This window comes from Camelus dromedarius, chromosome 8, assembly GCF_036321535.1.
Source record: "Camelus dromedarius isolate mCamDro1 chromosome 8, mCamDro1.pat, whole genome shotgun sequence".
Classification (NCBI taxonomy): domain Eukaryota; kingdom Metazoa; phylum Chordata; class Mammalia; order Artiodactyla; family Camelidae; genus Camelus; species Camelus dromedarius.
In genome coordinates, this window is record NC_087443.1 from 58,035,399 (window position 1) to 58,059,296 (window position 23,898).

The following is a 23,898-nucleotide window of genomic DNA, read 5'->3' on the forward strand; positions in this document are numbered from 1 at the left end:
GTAGTTAGTCTGATCTCTTAGCAGTCCACCCATCCTTTTACCAATTTGTAGCCATGGGCCATCAGCACGGTTCCACGTATATCCCTTGAGGAAGGCAGGGCAAAGACTGAGAAAACCAGGGGAAGGAAGTAGTGAAAGGAGATCAAGAGGAATAGTTACAAGAAGGGACACCAAACCCTTTGCCAGACACCCACAGGTCACCAGAGGTTCCCAAGAGGTTTCTATCAACAAAGAACAGCACAGGTAAATGTAAACGTGATTACTAGGCAGACTAGACTAAAATCCTCATGTGACCTCCTATTTGGGCTACCGAGCTAGGCCACAATTAACACCAGAAATGTATTTTGTCTCTTTAGCTTCAAGCTGAGATGAGAAGCAAACACATTTCCTTTATTATCCCCCAGGCTCAGACCCTGAGTCAGATACCCTGGGCAACAGAAGGGTGAACTGCAAGAAAAGGCCATTTCTCCCAGTGGCCCAGAGCAGCACAGAGCCAAGTCACCCAATCCAAATCTCTTTCCCCTGCACTGTGAACCTATTGAAGCTTTCCAAACAGAAGGCAGTCTGAAGTCTGTCTTACCGTACAAATTGTGTGGGAAAGAACGATGGAATAAACTAACCCAAGGAGGAAAACAAGGTCCAAGAGAGATAATCCAAAAAGGGCATCCCTGTAAAAGCAAGAACTTTTCAAGTTTGCTTCTCACTTAAGGGTTCATCCACAGGCTCCCTGGCCCAACTGTGTTGCAGGCCTTGACCCCATAAGTGCTCCCTCTAAAGAAAGGAGTGTGCCAATGACCAAGACACACAAATTAAGACTGGGACTCCTCTGTCAGAAACAACAATGGCAGGAGAAGGATGTGACTTAAAAGTGTAAGATGACACTGAGGCTCTGGTCAGTCTATAGGAGGCCTCAGGAAAGGGCCCTCAGTCAGGATTGTCAGGATAAGTTAAAGAAAAGGCCATCCCCAGAAACCAAAATTAGAACAAATCAATGAAAACCAGATGAAAGTATCTGTCTGCAGAAGCATCACATGCTAAGAAATGTTTGTAAATATTTCCCTCAGGAACCTTGGGAAAAAGCCGATCTAGTCATGGGTGACTAAGGTGCAAATGTACTGTGAAAATTAAGCTTTCTTCATTCTAAGTGAATGAAAAAGGATACTTGTCAATATGGGTCCCAGAGAAATGAGGGTCAAAGCCTAGTAAATATTACTTAATACCTAATCAAGCCCTGCCCAAGGAAAAGTATCTGAGGAAATCTGAAGCCAGATGACTTTACTGTGAGACACACATAGTTCATCAGTTTTTCACAGCCTGAGTAAAATCACCCTCTAGATCATCCAGTTCTCATAGTCTGATTCAGTGCTTACTGGGCAACTTTATAATTATCATCTTGGGTTCCCAGATACCCATACCAGGAATGTGGATGTAGGTATTCCTGTCATTAGAAAGCTATATCCTCTACTACTAGGCAAAACAGAATCTATTACTCTAGTCTTTTATATAATTAGTTACTATGAATCAGTCCCAACCTTACATAATTGCTATAGATAAAAATTAACAAATGCAAAGTTCTAAACCTGAAGATATAAGAATACCAACATTTTTAACCCAATATGAATATATAGGCAACAAAGGATTCCTTTTTCGGGACAAAGAAAATCCCTGTTTTAAATAGTAATTAATAAAAGCAACTCATCACTCCCAAGTAGTATGGACTAAAAATACAGAAAGTTCAAGGATTATATAAGAGTAGCACCCCAGGAGATCCACACCTATTCGTCAGAGAGGAGGCAAGGAGGGACCAAGCTTTTGAAACTGGCTCTATTAAACTACAGGAGAACTGCTATAATCAAAAAAGACAGACAATAACAAATGTTGGCAAGGATGTAGAAAAACAGGAACCCTCATACATTGCTGGTGGGAAAACAAGACAATACAGCCATTTTGGAAAATAGCTTGGCAGTTTCTTAAAAAAAATGAAACACAAATCTACAAGAAATTCCACTTCTTAGGTGTCCAGCCAAAAAGAAATGAAAATATATGTTCAAGAAGGAGCCAGAGCTCACCTCCTCTCACAAACACACCAAAATCACAACTAACTGCAGAACAATCATCAGTAAAAGACTGGACCCTACTGGAAATGATCTTCCATAACTAAAGACATAAAGAAGAAATCACAACAAGACAGGTAGGAGGGACAGAGTCGCAATATAATCAAATTCCATACACCCCAGGGGGCAACCCACATATTGGAGAAAAACTGTATTGCAGAGATTCCCCCACAGAAGTGAGAGTTCTAAGCCCCACATTAGGCTCCCTAACCCGGGGGTCCGGCACCAGGAAGAGGAGCCCCCAGAGTATATGGCTTTGAAGGCCAGCAGAGCTTAACTGTATGAGCTCCATGGGACTCGGGGAAATAGGGACTTCACTACTAAATGATGCACACAAAATCTTATGCTCACCAGGACCAAGGGCAAAAGCCATAATTTCATGGGACCCTGGCCAGGCCTACTTACTGGTCTTGGAGGGTCTCCTGGGAAGGCACAGGGTGGCTGTGGCTCACTCTCGGGACACAGACACGTTGGCAGACATTTCGGGAGTATTCATCTGCATGAACTCTCCTTCCTGGAGGCTGACATCTTGCCTGGGTCATTAGTACCAAGACCTGGCCCCACCCAACATCCTGGTAGGCTCCAGGGCTGGGACACCTCAGGCCAAACAACTAACTGGGTGGGGATACATCCCCTCCCATCAGCAGACTTCCTGAAGACTTCCTGAGCCCACAGCCAACTCAAGACACACTCCCAAACAAGGCCTTGCTTACCAGAGGGCCAAGACCCAGCTCCACCCACCAGTGGACAGACACCAGCCCCTCCCACCAGGAAGCCTGCACAAGCCTCTAGACCAGCTTCACCTACCATTAGGCAGACACCAGAAGCAAGAAAACTATGATCCTGCAGCCTGCAGAATGAGTCTGCAAACATAGGTCAGACCCTACCATTGGGACCAGCTAGCCTCTGGCCCTTGGGTGACAAGAGGGGAGTGCACTGCTAGGACCCATAGGACATATCCTACAGAGGGCCATTTATCCAAGGTCAAGAAACTTAACTAACCTACCACGTACATAAAAATACAAATAGAAATTTAGACAAAATGAGGAGGCAGAGGAATATGTTCCAGACAAAGGAACAACATAAAATCATAAGAGGCTACTACAAGCAATGATAGGCCAATAAAATGGACAACCTAGAAGAAATAGACAAATTCTTAGAAAGGTACAATCTCCCAAGACTGAACCAGGAAGAAACAGAAAACATGAACAGACTAATTACCAGTACTGAAATTGAATCAGTAATTTAAAAATTCCCAACAAATAGAAGTCCAGGACCAGATGGCTTCACAGGAGAATTCTACCAAATATTTAGAGAAGAGCTATTGCCTATCTTTCAGAAACTATTCTAAAAAATTGCAGAGAAGGAACACTTCCAAACTCATTCTATGGGGCCATCATCACCCTGATACCAAAACCAGAAAAAGATATCACAAAAAGAGAAAATTACAGTCCAGTATAATTGATGAACATAGGTGCAAAAACCCTCAACAAAATACTAATTAGCAAATCAACTCCAACAATACATTAAAAGGATCATATGCCAGGATCAAGTGGGAACATACCTCAACATAATAAAGGCCACATATGACAAACCCACAGCTCACATCATACTCAAAGGTGGAAAGCTGAAAGCATTTCCTCTAAGATCAGGAACAAGATAAGGATGACGACTCTCACCACTTTTATTCAACATAGTTTTAGAAATCCTAGCCACAGCAATCAGAGAAGAAAAAGAAACCAAAAGAATCCAAATTGGAAAAGAAGTAAAACCATGACTGCATGACATGATACTATACATAGAAAACCCTAAAGACACCACCAAAAAACTACTAGAGCTCATCAATGAATTTGGTAAAGTTACAGGATATAAAATTAAATACAGAAATCTGCTGCATTTCTATATATTAACAATAAAATATTAGAAAAGAAATTAAGGAAACAATCCATTTACTATCACATCAAAAAGAATAAAACACCTAAGAATAAAACTACCTAAGGAGGCAAGACTTTATTTGGAAAACTGTAAGATGCTGATGACAAAGCTGGAAGATGACTAAGATATACCATGTTCTTGGACTGGAAGAATCAATACTGTTAAAATTATAATACTACTCAAGGCAATATACAGATTCAATGCAATCCCTATCAAATTACCAATGGCATTGTTTTTCACAGAATGGAACAAAAAATTTTTAATTTGTATGGAAACACAATAGATCTGAATAGCCAAAACAATCTTGAGAAAGAATAACAGAACTGGAGGAATCACACTCCCAGACTTCAGACTATACTACAAAGCTACGATAATTAAAACAGTATGGTACTGGCACGAAAAGAGACACATAGATCAACGGAACAGGATAGAAAGCCGAGAAGTAAACCCACACACTTAAGGCCAATTAATCTACAGCAAAGGAGGCAAATATATACAGTGAAGAAAAGACAGTCTCTTCAATAAGTGGTACTGGGAAAACTGAACAGCTACATGTAAAAGAATGAAATTAGAACATTCTCTAACACCATATACAAAAATAAACTCAAAATGAATTAAAGTCTTACATTAAATGGATTAAATATAAGACAGCATACTCTATAACTCCTAAGGAAAAACATAGGTAGAACACTCTTTGACATTATTTTCTTTGGATCTGTATCCTAGAGTAATGAAAAGAAAAGCAAAAATGAAAAAATTACATTTTTAATTAAATTGAAAGCTTTTACAGAGCAAAGGAAATCATAAACAAGACGCAAAGACAAAGTATGGAATGGGAGAAAATAATTGCAAACAATGCAACTGACAAAGGATTAATTTCCAAAGTATACAAACAGCTCATACAGCTTAGTATCAAAAAACCAAACAACCCAATCAAAAAATGAGAAGACCTAAAGAGACATTTTTCCAAAGAAGGCATACTAATAGGCACCTTACACCAGTCACAACAGCCATCATTAAAAAGTCTGCAAATAATAAAAGCTGGAGAGGGTGTGGAGAAAAAGGAACCCAACTACACTGTTAGTGGGAATGAAATTTGGTGCAGCCACTATGGAGGACAGTATGGAGATTCCTTAAAAAAACTAAAAATAGTTACCATATGATTCAGCAATCCCCCTCCTGGGCATATATCTTGAGAAAACTCTAATTCGAAAAGATACATGCACCCTAATGTTCATAGCAGCACTGTTTGCAATAGCCAAGACATGGAAGCAACCTAAATGTCCACCTACAGATGAATGGATAAAGAAGATATGGTATACATATATAATGGAATATTACTTAGTGATTAAAAAAATGCCATTTGCAGCAACATGGATGGACCCAGAGATTATCATAGTAAGTGACATAAGTTAGACAGAAAAAGACAAATATCAAATGGTATCATTTATATGTGGAAACTAAAAAACAAACAAACAAACAAACAAAAAAACACTTATTTACAAAGCAGAAATAGACTTACAGACATAGAAAACAAATGGTTACCAAAGAGGACAGGGGGTGGGGAGGGATAAATTAGGAGTTTCAGATTAAGATATATACACTATTACATATAAAATAGATAGGGGGAGGGTATTGCTCAGTGGTAGAGTGCATGCCTTGCATGCAGGAGGTCCTGGGTTCAATCCCCAGTTTCTCCACTGAAAAAAATAAATAAACCTAACCGCCTCCACCAAAAATAAGCTTTAAAAAAAAAGCTTTAAAAAAGGACCTACTATATAGCACAGGGAAGTATATTCAATATCTTGCAATAACCTGTAATGGAAAAGAAGCTGAAATAGAATATATATGTATGTGTCTGTGTCTGTGTCTGTGTCTCTGTGTGTGTGTATAACTAAATCACTTTGTGTATATCTCAAACTAACACATCATAAATCAACTACACTTCAATTTAAAAAAACATGTTCACACAGAGACATTTTGCAAATGTTCACTAATAGCTGTAAAGCGGAAACAATTCAAATGTCCATCAACTGAATAAATAGACAAAATGTAGTCTATCCATACAATGGAATACTCCTTGATGAGAAGAAGGAACAGAAAACTAACACATACTACATGACTGGGCCTCAAGAATATTATGCTAAGGAAAAGAAGCCAGAGACAAAGACCACACATTATATGATTCCATTTATCTGAAATGTCCAGACAGAAATGGAGACAGAAAGCAGACTAATGGTTGCCCAGGGCTTACGGTGGGAATGGGGACTAACTGTAACTGGGCATGAGGAATCTTACTGGAGGGATGAACATGTTCTAAAACTGTATTATATGATAGTTGTACAATTGGTAAGCTTACTAAAAATCACTGAATTGTACACTTAAAGTAGGCTAATTTTATGATTTATGTAAACTGACTCAATAAAGTTAATAGAAAACATCTCCTTCTCTGTAAAAGGTCCATGGAAGTAACTCACATGTGTCCCAATGTTGACCACCAAATGCTTTTCCACTTCAGGGCTGGCAAGGCAAAACCAGCAGGGTCCTGGAGGCTGAGCTTCATGTGGAAGAAAGACAAATGTTAAGCCCTCCAGCATATAACTACCCTATAAACTCAGCCCTGTCTGATCTCTGTATCCTGCAAAGACTGGTACAGATACAGCACTGCCACGACAGGTTGGGTCTACTTGATCCCTGTCCCCATCAGTATTAGCAATAAAACTAAACCTCTATTAAGAGTTCCAAATTTGTAACCAATCCATAGGTAGGTGATCCACAAGTGATAACCACATATTGACTACAGCAGCATGTAACTGGCAACCAGCTGCAATTAAAGAACATTCAACTGGGTGTCTGGAGCCCCAGTTCTAGTTCCACTATGCCACTAGCTAGCAACATGACCCTGGGAGTCAGTTTACCCTCCCAAAGTCAGCTTCTTCATCTTTGAAACAAGAGGGTGGAGAAAGAGGATCTCAATGAAACAGCCATAAATCTTGTCTACTAGTTTGATTATTCTATTATTTTACGCACCTACATTGGTTTTGTAGGCTTCTAATCTCATGTTTGACAGACACGAAGGAAAGAAGCTTTTTCCATAGTTCTTACAGAAATAGCCTTAGCCTCAAAGTCAGGCCATATCTGAATTTAATTTAGTTTAATTTATTTATTTTAAAAATTCTATTCTATTCTATTTACTATTGGTCTAATGACTGAATATACAATCTTCTTCTGCCATAAGAGGCTTTCTTAGCAATGCTGCTTCCCAAACAAGACCCAAAATAATAGTTATTGTTCAGGTAAGAGATCTCTGGAATGGAGGTACTTACGAGGTTTGCGAGGCTGCTTTGGGTGAGGAGAAGATTTGCTCTCTCTGCCTGAAGATGAACGCTTCCTTCCTTGCTTTTCATTTAAATCAAAGAAATATTGACAGGCCGATTCCTCCTGGAATGGCCAAAGGTAGAAGAGTAAACGTTATTAAACTAACTGTTAGACCGTCCACATACAAGGGAACATTCTTGCCATGCATGTCATGTCTATCTTTCCTCCTGGCCCTTGCTGCGTATTCTAGAGAAGAAAAGTATCTTCCCAATCCTGATGCCTGAACTCTCAGTCATACTTCTCAACACTTGTCCAAGCTACCACCAAATTCACCCCTTTGGAAAAGCAAATTAAAATGCAAGTTATGCAGCAATTCTTGTCTAAAACAGAACAGTATGAAGCCACCCAAATTCCTTTTCCTTTCTCTCTCAGTATGGCTGTAATGCAGTCTTACAATTTCACAGGTCAAATAACTCTTAACTGAAGTTTAATTAAAAAGATAAGAAGACTGCTCATAAAGAAAAACAGTCTGAGAAAGAAGACCATACATACTAGTAAGGGAACTTGATGGTCTTTCTTTAGTGAGGGAAAAAAAATGAATTTCAGAAAAGTCTACTATTAAAAAATTTCTTCAGAGTGAATCTCATTTACCTATTAGCACTCATTATAAAATAGCAAATTACACTGCTACCAAGCAGTTAGATACCTGCCTAAAAAGTTAATAGAGCTAACTTTAGACAAGGAAAGACTTCACATGTGTAGCCCTAACATATGAACCAAGTTTAGGCAAAGAAAGACTTAAAATATGAAACTGTTAACCCCAAATTACCATTTAAAAAAAAACAAACACTGAACTTTCTTGAAACCTACCAAGGCTTTCTAACCACCGCCATGATTTTCCAAAGAGAGCAAAAAAAGATTTAGATTCTGGGGATTAAATTTGTCTTATGAACTAAAATATAACCAGGAAAAGGATGCTACAATGGGCAATCCTGCCCAGAAAATGCCACCTCTCAATCAGAACATACCTCAGGAGCAGGAATTTGCTTTCCTACGGATGCTTCCTTTCCAGATTTTCTGTAAGGGTTTTCAGTGACGTCTGGAGGCTGTTTCACCAGTTCTGCTGCATCCATTAGTTTCATAGGAACGATACTGAATGCATAAAGATACTTTGGAGAAAAAAAAAACATAAAATTAAGGGAAACACTATTTATGCAAATACGATCAACCTATTTTATTGTGAAAATTTCACATAAAGCTTCAAAAACTGAGCAAGATTAAAAGAGCAGCAACCAACACATCTGTGGTTTACAATATCCACAGCAATGCCATTTTAGTGATCTCTGAAGGCTGACGAAGTAACAAGCAACTAATCTAAGCCCCAGCCCTCACACAAAACAATTATCACTGCAAGGCCCAGAAGGACTTGCTCCATAACCCTTCAAGACAAACTGCTTCTGTTTCCGAGTCCTTTATCTTTGTGTACTTTGTCAATAACGACTGCACTGCCTTTCTTTTTTTCTTACGAAAACTAAATTGGACAACCTAGTGTTTATCTCTGATTTTATACAATTTCTCCAATATATGCTGATAAATTTTCTTCGGGACTAGTCACAAAAAAGTAAATATTCCCATAAATATCTAGAATCTTGGATTCATGGCACAAATACTGAAAACTTGACATGAGATATAAATAGATGCTTAACCTCACTACCAGGGAAATGCAACTAATTAACAATGGTATATGATCTTTGTCTATCAGGATAACAAAAACTGTAATAAAAATTTGACACTACCCAACAAGAATGTGGATAGAAAACAAACTCATACACTGCTGGTTAAGTATAAACTGGAACAAAAATTTTGAAATGAATTTAATAACACTAGCCAAATTTTAAAATGTGCACTCTTCAAGAATGCATTGCTTAGGGCTGAGGCTAACATATCCCTGAGAGTAAAGCAAGAGACTAAAAATACTATGAGTGATACTCAGTCCTGAAAGGGCAGTTAAGAAAATTACAAACTCAACTTGCTAAGAACGCACTGGGCTCAAAAGCTTAAGATATTATGGAAAAAACAAAATATGAATTTGCTTATCTTTTGTATGTACATTGTTTATGACATATTATAGTGGGATAATCTTCAAATTACTAATTTTCCCACTTGACTGATTGTTCTGATCTTAGCTATCCCAATCCACAATATCCTGCTTTTGGCCCATGCTACAGATTAGAAATGCTCTCAGAGAAGTGAGGAAAACTACATACTTTTCTGGTATATTCTCTTTTCATTCGCCTGCACTGTTTTTCAGTACAAAGATAGATTCCAGGTATCACTAAGATTTCCCAGCGCCAAGGAGGGCTTAGGTAAATCCTTGGGAGGATTTTATTCTTTCTGCTAAATGAAGTTGCTAAAAGAAGCAAAGCAAGAATACCATCAAACTCATGAAAAATACCTATAGAGGCAACCACATAGATGTGAGAAGAAAGGAATATCATTCTTTTGAAATTCTGCCTTTATTCCATTGGGCCAATTTGCCCATACCCTTCTCTAAAATAGCCTACAAAGGGCCCACGGAAACCTGACCTTTCATTCCTGCATCATTACAGAGAGTAAAGTCACTGAAGTGCTGGGACATTGCAGTTGGGGATAAGAGAGTATCTGAATGCTAAACTGGGCAAGAGGAACATTTATCAGGCAGACAATGAATATTAACCAACCACCAAAAACTCAAAATTTACCTTTTTCTTTTCTGGATTTCCAACATTTGCCAGAGCTATGAATCTGGTGGCATGCTGTGCATTTTCCTGCAGAACGATGTGGTTTCTACAATATATTTGAGAGATAATAGGTTACCAACAAACACTGCTTTTGATCTGCAGTTATGAAATATGTGGACTCCGTGAGGCTATGAAAAGAGCACAGGTCCCAAGTCCATCACCACCAGTAACAATTTCAGATGTTGCCTGTCCATCTACTAGGATAATCATCCCTACTTCCCAGTGCTTGTTAGGAAAAATTGAGATCACATATCTGAAAAGCACACACACACACACACACACACAAAAACCAACAACCAACTTTTGGCTTTAAAAGAGTTGGAAAATTGGCAAAATAATTGCTGGAGCTAGATGATAGGTTCAGGAAGGTCCATCATACTATTCTCTCTTCTTTTGTGTAATCAAAGGCTATAATAATGAAAACCAAAAAGAAGTGAGTTTTAAGTGCAAAAAACATGCTTCAAATAGTAATATATAGTATAATTTCATTTTTCTAGGAAAAATATAAAAATACATGAGTGTCTACGTTTTTTTTAAAAAAAAAATGAGAACTGCATATACCAAAATACTTTTTTGAGCTTTTCTGTTTTACAAGCATTCTACATTAAGCAACTATTATTTATAATTAAAAGAAAAAAAATAATGGTGTTATATATATTTCTTATATTTAGTGAGTTGACTATTAATACAGATATCAATCCTTAGAGTTCTTTACTTTCCTTCTGCTATAGAAATTTCCTGAATCTGTCACAAAATACAATTTTATCTTTAAAAAAGCTAGTATAAAACCATTTTAAATAAATACACAAATACATGTTTTATATTCACAGTATTGAAAGCAAATAAACCAAAATACAGTCTGCCTGCTGCAACCTGTTTTTTTAAAGATAGTAAGAACATTCACTGTTGACAAATGGGACTGATGTCAGTATATGGTGAAAGTCATGCTCCTTCGTATGCAACTTTCCCCAACTTTTAAAGATGACTGAAACAAGCTTACTTACAATTAAAAGTTTTAACAATATATGAAGACATTAAGGAAAAATAGCTACATACCCTGAGAGTAGTGACCAGTGCAGCAGCCTCAAAAACTGCTAACAGTATCCACTGTTAAACTATCTGAGAGTGGTAGCAAAATAATGCACACACATCACCCATTACCTGAAAGATGTCCAGGTCCTAATTCCCATAACCTGTGAATGTTGGCTTACAAGGCAGAGGGTAACAAAGGTGACAGATGGGATTAATCAGTTGCAAATCAACTGACCTTAAGACAGATGATCCTGGATTACCTGGGTAGACCCAACATAATCACAAGGGTCCTTAAAAGTGAAAGAGGGAAGCAAAAGAGAGTCAGAGGGGAAAGTGACTGTAGAAGGTGAGAGTAGTAAGAAGGATGCAACCAGAGCTGGTGGTTTTAAGACAGAGCAAGGGGCCATAAGCCAAAGAAGACAGGTGGCCTCTAGAAGCTGAAAAAGGCAAGGAAACAGTTACTCCTAGAGCCCCCAGAAAGGAACACAACCTGGCCAACACTTTGTAGCCCAAAGAGACCTGTGTCAAATTTCTGACTTACAGAACTGTAAGATAATAAATTTGTATTGTTTTAGCTACAAACTTTGTGGTAATTTGTTATAGTAGCAATGGAAAACTAAACCAGCAAGGAAACTGCAAGTACAGATAAAGAAGTTGTGAAGATGTTTCCCTCACTTATTTTAAAATAAAAATGTCTGATGACGAATGCTACCACTGAAGGGTATTTTTAATATTATAAATTGCTTTTCAAAGTTGGAAGCATAAGACTCACAATGCAGGATGCAAAGCAGGGCCTGACAGAAATTTTAAGTGCAAATGCTGATGGAGATTTAACTATGCTAGTATTTTTATTATGGTAGTTATGACAATTTTTGTTACAGCTCTGGTTTAAAAGTTGTACAGGGTTTTTTGCTGCTTTTTAAAGAGCTTTATTAAGATCTAATTCAAACACCGTATAATTCACCAGTTTTGGGTATATTCATATATATTAAACCACCACCACAATCTAATTTTAGAACATTTTCATCACCTAAAAAAAGAAACTCTTTATTAGCCGTCACTCCCCATTTCCCTCCAACTAGCCCCTGGCAAACACTAGTCTACTTCCTATCTCTATGAATTTGCCTATTCTAGACACTATAGATAAATGGAATCATATATGTGGTATTTTGTGTCTGGCTTCTTTTATTTAGAATAATGTTTTTACAGTTCACGCATATTGTAGCTTATCATCAGTACTCCATTCCTTTTTTTTTTTTAACTGAGTAACTTTCCATAGCACAGATATACCACTCATTATTTATCCGTTCATGAAGTGATGGACATTTGGGTTGTTTTCACTTTTTGGTTTTTACAAATAATGCTGTTTGAGCATTTGTGTACAAGTTTTGTGTGAACCTATGTTTACATTTCACTTGCAACAGGAGTGGAATTTCTGAGTCATATGGTAAGGAAATACCAAGTATTTTGCAAAGGAGCTGCACCATTTTTTATTCTTACCAGCAGTGTATGAAGGTTCTAATTCCTCCACATCCTCACCAACACTTATTATTTGCCTTTTTGATTATAGTCATCCTAGTAGGGTGAGAAGTGGGATCTCATTGTGGTTTTGATTTGGATTACCCTAATGGCTAACGATGTGAGCATCTTTTCATGTGCCTAATGGCCACTGGTTTATGTTCTCTGAGAAATGTATATTTGGATCCTTAAAAATAGAACAGGGTTTAGGGGGGAGGGTATAGCTTAGTGGTAGAGTGCACGCTTAGCATGCACAAGATCCTGGGTTCAACCACAAGTACCTACATTAAAAATAATAAAGAAAGAAAGAAACAAACAAAACCTAATTACCAGCCCCACCCCACCCCCAAAAAACAGGTTGTGAGTGGCTTGTCCTGTAAGCTTTCTGCTTTTAGTGCACGGTTTTAAAGAAGAAGTTTTTCTGGAATGCATATACGGAGATATGAAAAAAAAAATCTGTAGTACCTATAGTTATATCTTAGGCTGTGGAGTACAGGGAAAGGGTAAGTTATATTCTTTTTGCTCACCCCTATGTTTTGAACTTTCAGCAACATATATATGGCTTTTGTGTTTAAAAAAAGTTTTCAAAAATTATTTTAGGGATTATCCATGCCCCTTACAATGAAGATAACTCAGTTAACTTAGCTCTATAACTTGTAAAACACTAGTTTTATTTTCTCTGCAATACATCCTTTAAAAACCCCACCTCCAAACTAAACTGAAAAAAAAGAGAGAGAGAGAGAGAGAGAGAGGGAGGGAAAAAATTGATACAAGTTCTTGATTTCCAAATTGAAATACTTCTAAGGTGATCATACTGAATTTAAGATTATAAAGAGTACTGTTTAACCTGATCAAAACAGGACTTACTGTACTACATCAAACTATGGTGATGAAACCACATTGTCAACTGAGACCTTCAAAACTTCAAGGAGCTCTACTATATCGTCCAATCCCTTGCATTTCAAAATAGGAAACTAAACTCAGAGAAGCGGAATGATTTGAGAGTTGACTTGTTTCATGCCTGAGTAACTAAAAGGAACCAAGCTGTTATAAGGCTGAAATGAACATGAGAAATTTACACAGAAAATCCAAGGCAAAATCTTCAAAAAACCAAAAAAAAAAAAAAAGAAGAAAAGAAATTCTACTCACCGATATGGAAGTCTCTCATAATAGGTCTTTTCCAAAGAAGCAAAATGATATCTTGGTTTCAAGCCTGTGGCAAGACTGGAGATCAAAGCAGAGCCAGATTTTTTGGTATCCACTTCTCCCTAGAAAATAGAAACACAGTCACCATAATAGACTGATGACTTATCAATAAATACAGAGAAATAAGGCACTCTGAAATGTCTTCGGAATTTACTTGTGGCTACAAATGTGGGCAGTAGGATTTACATCATGAATTCCATTCTTATGGCAATCAGAAAACTCTCGAACACATGAGGGGAACTGGGCTATTATGAATGCAGAAATAGGAACAACTGTTGGAAGCCAGGTTAAAAGGGAAGGTAACTCCTCCATATTGACACCTAAAACAAGGTTTATCAAAATCTTTTTTTGGAAACTAAGTGCTGTCTCTCTGGAGCTCACAGATTGCTTCTGTAATTTGCTTAAGTTCCGACAATACAGAAAATCAAAATTAGTCGTTGCAGAAAATCAAAATTAAAAGCTAGCTTCAGGGCCCCTAGTAGCCACTGAATATATGGCATGGAATATTCAAAGACTTCATCATGTAAAGCACACAAGCCTTTATTTTGCTTCTGTCAAGGAAGGCATGGTTTCTGAAAGGGCACAATCACACCCTTGTTACAATGTTTGTAACATAAAATTTGTCAAAGCTAGGCTTGTTCCCAGTACATCCCTAGCTTCCACTAACAACAAATTGTGTGATCTCTTATCCATATTATTTATGAACTTCATTCTAAGAGAAGGTATTAGCTGCAAGTAAAGAAATTACCAAAATTAATTTTCCGCTAAGTAAATCAAGAACTTCCTTTCATTTTATGCTTGCTTCCTTCAGGTTTCTACTAAAGGGCAAGGAATTAGCCTTGAGGTTAGCTGAAGTATTTTAGAGACTGGTAAACTATACTGTTTTCTCTTCTATGTATATGTTGCATGACTACTTATAAACTTTCATCAAAATCAACTTTAAACTGAGGGGGAGGGTATAGATCAGTGGTAGAGCATATGCTTAGCATGCATGAGATCCTGCATTCAATCCCCAGTACCAAAAAAAAAAAAACCAGTACTGCCATAAATAAATAAATAAATAAATAAATAAATAAACAAACAAACAAACAAACAAACAAACAAACAAACCTAATTACTCTCCTCCAAAAATAATTTTTTAATCAACTTTAAACAAAAATTGTAAACTTTTTTAGCACCCCCAAAATGAAGGAGCCTCATTCTTTTCATTCTTCCTTACAGAATATCCCACGTGTTTCTCCTCTCCATCATCACTGTAGTAGTTCTTCTCTGGATCTTCCCTAGCTGTGCTGTATCCTCTCTACGCTATGCTTGTATTCTAGTGGAAGAATAACCACGGGTTTGTGGAAGCGGAAGAGAGCATTGTCCCTTCTCCTTTCAATATCCTGATAATGCCTGGTATTTTGTTGGCCTTTCTGGTCATGGACACACTGTGTTAAAGTTGGCAGAAAGTGGTCTGTCTACTAGGCCCTTTTCTGGATCATCACTGGTAACTTTGCATCTATGAATTGGTATTTGTCCTAAACATTTTCCTTCACTGAAGGTCAGTCAGTTGATACTTTCTGCCCCCACATACAACCTTTCAAGCTCTTCCTTAAGCTTATTTCCACCCATGAAGCTCCCCATAATAGTTGTCACTCACCAATCTGGCATACATCCTCTTCCAGATTGCTTATAAAAATATTCAGATCAAATGCAATGGCTAGCTCCGATACATTCCAACACTAAAGCTTTCCCATTACAGAAGTACCAAGTTTTCAATTTAGTTTCCCATCTTTAGATTACTATCCTCAATCTCATAATGATTCCATGTTTTAAAATATTTTGATAGCCAAAAAGATATAATCTGGAATGGGAGAGAGGAAATAATACTGCAGAGCTGCTACTAGCTGTAAATTTTTTCACTGAAAGCTAGTGACCCCTCAAAACATGTGAAGAAGCAGCTTGAGAAAGGGTAGTTGAAATGGACAATATAATTTAAAAAAACATTCATTTATAATTAAGACTTCACAATCTCATCTGTGAATCATGCTTTCATAAGATCAACTTTTACTTTGGTCAGCTGATATAGCTTTAAGTATTCTGAAAAAATTCACAAAAGATTTCCACTGAAAGGAACTAAGAGCTGAAATACTCATACAAAAAGCAAAAAAAGCTCAAATTAAGCCAGCGCAATTTGCTTTTAGAAATTCCAACCAAACAAACACTACTCACAGAAGAATTCCCAAAGTTCCCCACATACTTGGGCCACGGGGATGTGAGCAAGATATCAACACCCTTAAACTGGGATGTTGAACACAGCATTGTTCTCAGGGAAGACACATCCTTGGGACTAAAACTGTAACCTGGGACCAGCTCATTTAAGGACTCCGTCCCGCTGAGGTACACAATCTGCAGCCCCGAGCTTCCAGTGAAGATACCCTTACGACCTGTGTTCAAAGAAAAATGGACAAGTTTTAGTCAAACTGCAGAATGAAATGTCACTCTGGTGATGAATCTCTTGCCCCATGCCATGACCCTCCTACCTCCCTGCCTTTCCTAAACTCTCCTACAGCCACACTTCTGGCTGCTAGGTCTCTATGCTGGATGAAATACAACAGTACTTCTGTTCTGTAAGCAACAGCAGCCCTTATGTGGAGCCCACATAAGGGAGCCTGTTGCCCACAGGCTTGTCTGACCATCCCAGGTGACTTACAGATGAAAAACTTGGGAAGCACTGATTAATAAAAAGGACTTCTGCTTTCTAGAGACTCTATATGGACTAAAAGAAATCTAGACACCTGGACACAGAAAGAGGCAATTATAAGAAAAAATAATTGCAGTTCTGAGTAAGCTGTTGTCTAGAATAGATGTACTCTTCATGAAGGCAGACGCTTCCAAAAAAAGGAAAACATTTGGAAAAAGCAACTGTTTGGGAAAAATTAAGACACTGTCATCTTCTAAATTTATTCCTGACTTGTGCCCTTGATTCTGTTCCTCTGTTGCCTCCAAGACCCTGCTTCATCAATTTTCACCTCCCTTTCATCTACTGAGTATCTTCTTCCCAAATGGCTCTTTCCACATACTCATAAAGGAACATACATATTAACAAAAAATAATAAAGTAATAAAGGAACACACATACTAATAAAGAACTATAAAAGGAGCATATACAGCAAAGGAAATGTAGAGGCTTTCTAGAGAAATGAGACACCAAGAGAGAGGAAATGTGAAAAGAAGTTGAGCCATTTTAGGAAAAAAATGAGTTGAATGATCCAAGAAGCAGTAGCAGTGAGGGGAGGCGGGCAAGTGGAGAACAAAAGCAAAATTTGACGGTGCTTTTTAAAACAGCCAGACATTGAAAGAACTACTAGAAGAGTTTCAGGGGGTAGTGGATGGAACAACTTTAACCTGGAATTGAAGAGTGGACCTAGAACCAGAAATAGGGCAAAAGGAGTCAAAAACCCAAGGATCAACATGAAAAACTTGAGTTTCCAAAACCTTAGTGAAACCTAGAGCTATAGCAAATTAGGAGTCTACAAATAAGCTGTATATATTGAGCAATGTAACATGGTGAGACCACACGCATGGAATTTTTTTTTAACACAATTTATACCTTAGGTACTCCAAACACTGTAGTCAAGTAGTTTATTCCTCTTGTTGGCTGGAAGAGTGTATACTGGTTTGTGGAATAACAAGGAGATTAGGAAGAGGCAGGAGACAACAGAGGAAAAAATGCCATAGTCTTAAGGGTATAAACGTAAACGTCAGACAAGACCCCACTGACCCCCATTCTCTCAGGCAGTAGTGGCAAAAGAATCCAGCCACAAATTCCTGGGAGACTAATTCCTGGGAAACATTATGCCCATTACAAACACAAGAAGTATCAACTTACCCAGATAAGTAATATTTTCAGCTAATTCACAGCCATCAACATCTTGGAAATATTTTACTGTTTCCTGGTTATTGGCACCCAGCACATATGTCTGAATAGGAGCTAGTGAGAGAAACAGACATCACACCAAATAGTTAACAGATCTGCTTTGGAACCGGAGAACTGCTTGCCCATAGGAAAAACACAGCAAAAGTAGAGTGTGCAATCCTGTGTGTGGAACATGCTCACCACTTAGAATATCCTACATCCAACCTTGTGGTCTGACTATTAAATGGTACCACAAGACTGATGAAGTAACATCTTAGAGTGGATAGTCAATATATAACTATGGAAACACAGACTCAAATTGCTTAATAAAAAACACCAAAACTGGAAGAAGGACAGGACACATATGATTGCATTTATTCAATTCTTTCCTACTTAGAAGAGAATTCTTTCTCTGGAACTACATCCAACCAAATTCAAAATGTGAACATTTAGATGCATAGGCATTCTTCCCAGGTCAATGCAGAGATCAAAGGCAAGCTCTTAAGTCACTAACACTTGTGAAAACCAACCTGGCAAGAACTACCTAGCCTTGAAATTTTGTTAAAAATCATATGCTAAAAATAAGTTTTGTACCTTTCTTGATGCCAGTTTTATACTCCTCCCATTCAGCATCTGGAGTGGTGCCAAAGAAATTTCCTACACACAACAGCAGCTAAAATGAGCGTTTTAAACAGATATGAGATTTTTATTATCAAATAATACATAACTAACTGATAGTAACATTATTCAGCTAATTACCCTTCTTAATGGTCTCAAACCAGGTTTTTTCCTTAATCAATTTACAGAATTTCTATACATAATTCTTTCACAGTGATTGTAGTGGTTACTCTGACTCTATATAAACTACTAAATCTTGGCTCACTGGCTGTCAAATTCAAGTTGGGGAAGGGGATGAGAGGACTGGGGAAAAAATGGAGAAATCCGACCTTCAAGAATCCCTCTGTGAAATACAAAACTTTAAATATTAGATACCCTGAGAGAAACAGGGTATAAAGGACACATTTCCTGCCTGCTGCTGCCTTTATTCAACATTTAACCCAATGAACAAATTATCCTCATATCTAGAATACTCTTCTGTACTACAGGAATTTACAGTCTAGTTGGCAATCTGTAACAATTACATAAGGTTCTTTAGTTTGTGAAGCACTTGCACATATGCTATCTGACTTAATCTATACCATATACCTATGAAATAGATCTGTGCTTCCCAAACCCAGTGGTCAGAATCACGGAAGTTTTGCTAGTTTGTTCTCAGCTTTGTGTATGGTAATAAAGTAACATGATTCCAATTCAAAAAGTATTCAAAGGTCTACAGTAAACAGGTCTCCCTTCCCATACCACTCTGCAGCTACTAAGTTCCCATGCACACAAAAGGAACGCAATCTAACAAACAAGGAGAGTGTGTGTTCAATTGAGAAATGTATAAAGGAGGCCAAACATTATTTTAGTGTGTCTGACTACAACAGTCTAAATAAATGCAGTAAAAGGAAACATCTTACATCAAAGTTTCCACTTTTCTTCTGAATTGCTCGAACTCTATTGAATAAAACATCAAACTTCCCTTCAACATCTCCACATGCCAAGCTGCAAATAAGAGATAAATGTTAAGGCAATTCAGGACACCCAAATAGGCCTGCCAGATATGACACATACTAGTCTTCCTGGATCAGGTAGGCATGTGACCCACTCTCTCTGAGATTACCTGAGAGGTTCAATGCATGTGAACTTTAATGACTACTGGGCAGCTCCACCTACAGATCTCACCAACACCTTCAACCCACTATATCTAAAATTTAGCTTATCATTTCCTCCAAAATTGAACCAGTTTCTTCTCACTTGCCAAGTTTTGTGGACGGGTCTACTGTCGACTTGGTTATCAAGAGTCAAAAATCTCCCTTCCAGTCATCAAGTATCATCAATCTCTTTTTACAAACATCCTTCACAACCATTTCGTCTTTTTCATTTCCACTGCCACTACCTTAGCACAAGGCTTCAGTCATCCACTCCACAAAAACACTCTGGACACCTGTAACATGCTTGCTAAGTACAATATGCCAAGTACTTTGCTAAGGACATGCTAGGAGTATAAAGAAGATGAAGACTCAGTTTAAGCCTCAGAGAGCTCACTATCAGGGAAGGGGAAATACTCTGACAGTTACAAATTTATAGAAAAAGGGCAGTAATAGGACGTATGTGTAAAGTGTTATGCGGCAGGGAGGTAGAAATTGGCAAGAGCTAAAGTTTGTAAGGGGGACTGACCCTAGGTTGTGAGGTATATGATTTATATGGTTTCTCCACTTCCCCATATCATTTTCTTAATGTCTTTTAACTCATCTTGAAAAATTATAGATCTTATTGTTTTGTCAGTTTGTCTTTCTGGTGTGCTTTACTGTCCATATCACTGAACATTTTCAAGCTAAGTAGTGACTGTTTTAGAAAGATCATTTTAGTAACAGAGTGAATGATGGTCTGGAGGAACAAGTGACTATAAGCAAAAATGCTGGCAAAGAGGGCAATGTTACATGAAGATGGGGAGGAGAGAAATGATGAGAAATTTAGAACTCTCAAGACTTAAACACAAACTGGAGTGGAGAAGTAGAAATGAAGGACAATTACAAGGCTGAGCAACTGAGAGTCCTGTAGTTACAGCAGAGGCAGAATCAGAGAGAAATACAATGACTCTGGTATTGGATACAAAGAGAATACTTTGCTTATATTTTCTCCAATGCCTCCTCTTCTTCCTGTCCATCCTATATAAAACTAACAGTTTAATGTTCTTTAAAAAACACTAAGACAACTCCACTGCCTAAGGATCCACAGCTTTCTGCAAGTCCTTGATGTCTCTCCCCAGTGCTTTCTCCAAGCTTCCATAACAGAAACCTTCACCACTGTCCATCTGATAACTCTCTGCTTCTGCCATTCTCCTGGGGTAGTTATTTCTCCTAACAGTCCCACCCTACCCATCCTGAGTCTAAATTTTTCCCATCCTTCAAGGCCTAGCACATCTCTGAAGCCTTCCTGATCAGCTCAGAAAGATCTCTTCTCAAAACTTCAGAAACCCATTTAGCTTTTCAGAGCAAGCTCTGTAATAAATTATTAAGCATTCTCATTTATCTTCTGAGCACCACCTCTTCAAGGAAGCCCTCCAACCCCTATAGCCACTAATTCCTGTTGCTCCCAGAGGATCCTGCACTTCTCTCTCATAGCAGTTGTCACATGGAATTACAGCTGTTTCTGGGAGAGCCACTGCCTGGTTCGTACACCATCAAAACACCTCAAAATTCATCATCTCCTTATGTGGGCCCTTTTCCAGTATTTCCCATCTCACTGAAGAAAGAAATCTAGGACCCAGACAGTGCCAATTCCTTCTCATTCATAACCAAACTATCTCCAAACCCTGATGATGTCCTTTCCTAAATAAACCTTGAGTTCCCACACTTCTCCTCTGCCTTCACTCTAATCCTAGCTGTCCCCTACTTTGCCTCTAATTTGTTCTCCAGATTGCAGTCAGAATCGCTTTCCAAAGTGAAAACACGATTCATGCCAAGACATTCTGAAACATTCCAATGACTTTTTTAGGATAAAGACAAAGCTATTAATCAGGGCTCAATCCTCACTTCCTTGATCCCTCACCTTAAGCCAAATACCCTATTATACATCTTCCCAAAATCGTCAAACTTTTCCTCCTGACATTTATCAGTACCGTAATTTAACATTTATCTGGATTCCTCGATTAATAGCCGTTCCTCTAAACTGTAAGATCCACAAAGGCAGAAGAGCCATCTGTGCAACAGCTAGCACGGTACCTAGCACACTGCAATTATTCAATGAATAGATGAATGGAAGTCCTCTCCTAACCAACCTCTCAAAAAGAATGCCAGGGCAGAGACCTCACCTCTCTCTCTAGCCTACCACTTGCTCAGGGCCCATCAATGGACCCCATGCCTACAATTTTGTGTTAATAAGTAAGTAAGAGTGCAAGGAGAAATGAAGGGGAAATGATGTCAGAGGCCAGAACGACCTAACACGGAGGAGGCCTGACGCTGGGTGCTTCCGCCTGTCCCAGCGAGTGTCGCCAAGAGTTCCCCTCCTCGGGAGCGAAAATGGCCCGGGAAAAGAGGCTGGCACCGGGTGAGGCAAAAACGCGCTGGGCGCTCTCTATCCTCCTCCCACTCTCGCCTTTTCCTCCTCCCTTCCCATTTAGATCAAGACCCCCCCCCCCCCGCCAGCAGACTCAGACACACACACACTCAGACACACACACACCCCACCAGCAGACACACACACACTCTTCAGATTCAGGGTCACTCACAGGCGCAGGGGCTTCTGAGCCATCCGCCCTAACAGCCTGGGTCAAGACGACCACGGCAAATTGGGACACCAAACCCACGCTCCTCCGGAAAATGCGGTCGCACTACAGTAAGACGTCAGCGAACCCAGCCAATGAAAACTCAGTTATCTACGGAGAGCACCGAGGGACAGAAGCCTCTCTCAGGAGGTTTCACCTATAGGAGGAATGGAGAGGGAAGGAGGGGGAAAGTGAAATGATGAAAAGCAATCCAGTTGTAATTTTTTATTTGGGGCCAATTAAAAGTACTGAGTTGCTAGAAAGTTCCTGGAACAATGTCGGCCCCAACCTAATAATGTAACTCTGGTGGAGAAGACAGACTCCCTCCACACATGCTTTTTGTAAGTTTTAAACCTATCAGAAAGTGGGAAAGAACAAAGGCAATCATCTGGATCTAGTAACAAGTTGGCAAATTTACTTCTCCCTCCACCTTCTCTCCTTCGAGGTATATAAGCAATTTATTCTGTCATTTGAAAGTAAATTGAAGACATCAGGAATATCTCAGCATGTATTTCCTAAGAATATCCTCCTGTATAACCAAAATACCATTTAACACATATAAGAAAATCAACATTAATTCAATAATATCCCCTGTCGACTGAAATAAAATCACACAATGTGAGTGTTGTGGGTTAAGTTTTATTTGGGGCAAAATGAGAACTATAGCCCAGGAGATAGCACCTCAGATAGCTCTGTGAAACTGTTCTAAAGAGGCAGGGGGAAAACTCAGTATTATATCTGATTTCAGTGAAGTGGGGTATGTGCAATCAAGCACACGTTTAGGCAGAGGCTGCGGGTAGTCACAAGAAGCAGATGTCACCATTAATGACTATGGTGCTTTTCTAGATATGAGGAGACATAAGAATTGGGGTCATAAAATTTTCTCCTGAAAATATCTAACTACCTGAAGGCCTGTTCAGGCAGTTTTCCCAGAGCATAGAGTGCCTCATTCCTGATCTCTATCCTGAACTCCTTTCTGGGATTGTTGGAGGTCAGTGGCTGCAGCGGCTTGTAATTTAATACAGAGTTAGATGACAAGTGCCAACGTGATCCAGTTCTTTCAGAGGCAGATGGCAAGTGCCAATTTTTAGCTAACACCCCGCAACACATATTTATATTTAAAGTTTTTTTGTCTCTCCAAATTTATTTTATAACTTTATTTGTTTTCATTCAAGATCCAATCAACTTTCACACTTGGATTCAATTCTATCTCTAGTCTCTTTTAATCTAGAATAGCCCACCCACCTTTTTAGTTTTGTTTTTTGTAACATTGACTTTTTGGGAGAATTCAGCCCAATTGGTAGGAGACAACAGTGTTTAAGGAAGTAGAAACAAAAGCAAGTTTCTGACAACTGAGGCACAGGAAAAACTCACCAAGGGCATCCAAGAAATTCAAAATTAATGTAAAATAAGTTTAAGGAAGAAAAACAAAGTTCTGATTTTCCTCACAATTTCTACAATGCTTTTTTGGGAAAAATGAAGTTATCTGCCTCACAAATATTGATGCTCCTGTATTACTGGTACACAAAGGACATATTTTTTCTACTTTTGGGGGTAATACAGCACAGCCCAGGAGTGGAGATTAAGACAATTTGGAGAAGAGTAGAAGTTTGTCAAACATGGGCAGGTAATAATTTCAGGAAGAGGAAACAGTGAGATATGAAAACTCATCCATGGAATTCTGTGTTATCTTTACAACTTTCCTGCAAATATAAATCTATTGTAA

General features: G+C 38.5%; 1 protein-coding gene and 1 non-coding gene across 8 annotated transcripts in view; one reads left to right on the plus strand and one right to left on the minus strand.

Moving 5' to 3' along the window:
• Positions 1–22,281, minus strand: part of CWF19L1 (CWF19 like cell cycle control factor 1) — a 28,059-nt gene extending 5,778 nt beyond the window's left edge. For 5 of the 7 annotated variants that reach the window (XR_010381970.1, XR_010381972.1, XR_010381971.1 and 2 more), the window contains exons 1-10: positions 22,137–22,281; positions 19,324–19,408; positions 18,398–18,476; positions 17,777–17,878; positions 16,118–16,332; positions 13,847–13,965; positions 10,109–10,193; positions 8,396–8,536; positions 7,376–7,490; positions 6,527–6,606 (exon numbers count right to left, since the gene is read on the minus strand). Coding sequence is in view for 4 of the 7 variants with exons in the window: in XM_010974433.3 (XP_010972735.1) it covers positions 6,527–6,606; positions 7,376–7,490; positions 8,396–8,536; positions 10,109–10,193; positions 13,847–13,965; positions 16,118–16,332; positions 17,777–17,878; positions 18,398–18,476; positions 19,324–19,408; positions 22,137–22,159 (1,044 nt within the window). In the remaining 3 variants the exon portion in view is untranslated. Of the gene's footprint in view, positions 1–6,526; positions 6,607–7,375; positions 7,491–8,395; positions 8,537–9,634; positions 9,778–10,108; positions 10,194–13,846; positions 13,966–16,117; positions 16,333–17,776; positions 17,879–18,397; positions 18,477–19,323; positions 19,409–22,136 lie in introns of those variants that run through there. The other 2 variants (XM_031461597.2, XM_031461599.2) reach the window with 2 other exon arrangements.
• On the plus strand, positions 5,677–5,749 carry TRNAA-UGC (transfer RNA alanine (anticodon UGC)). Its single transcript has one exon. It is a non-coding gene; the product is annotated as a tRNA-Ala (tRNA).
• Positions 22,282–23,898: the final 1,617 nt, after the last annotated feature.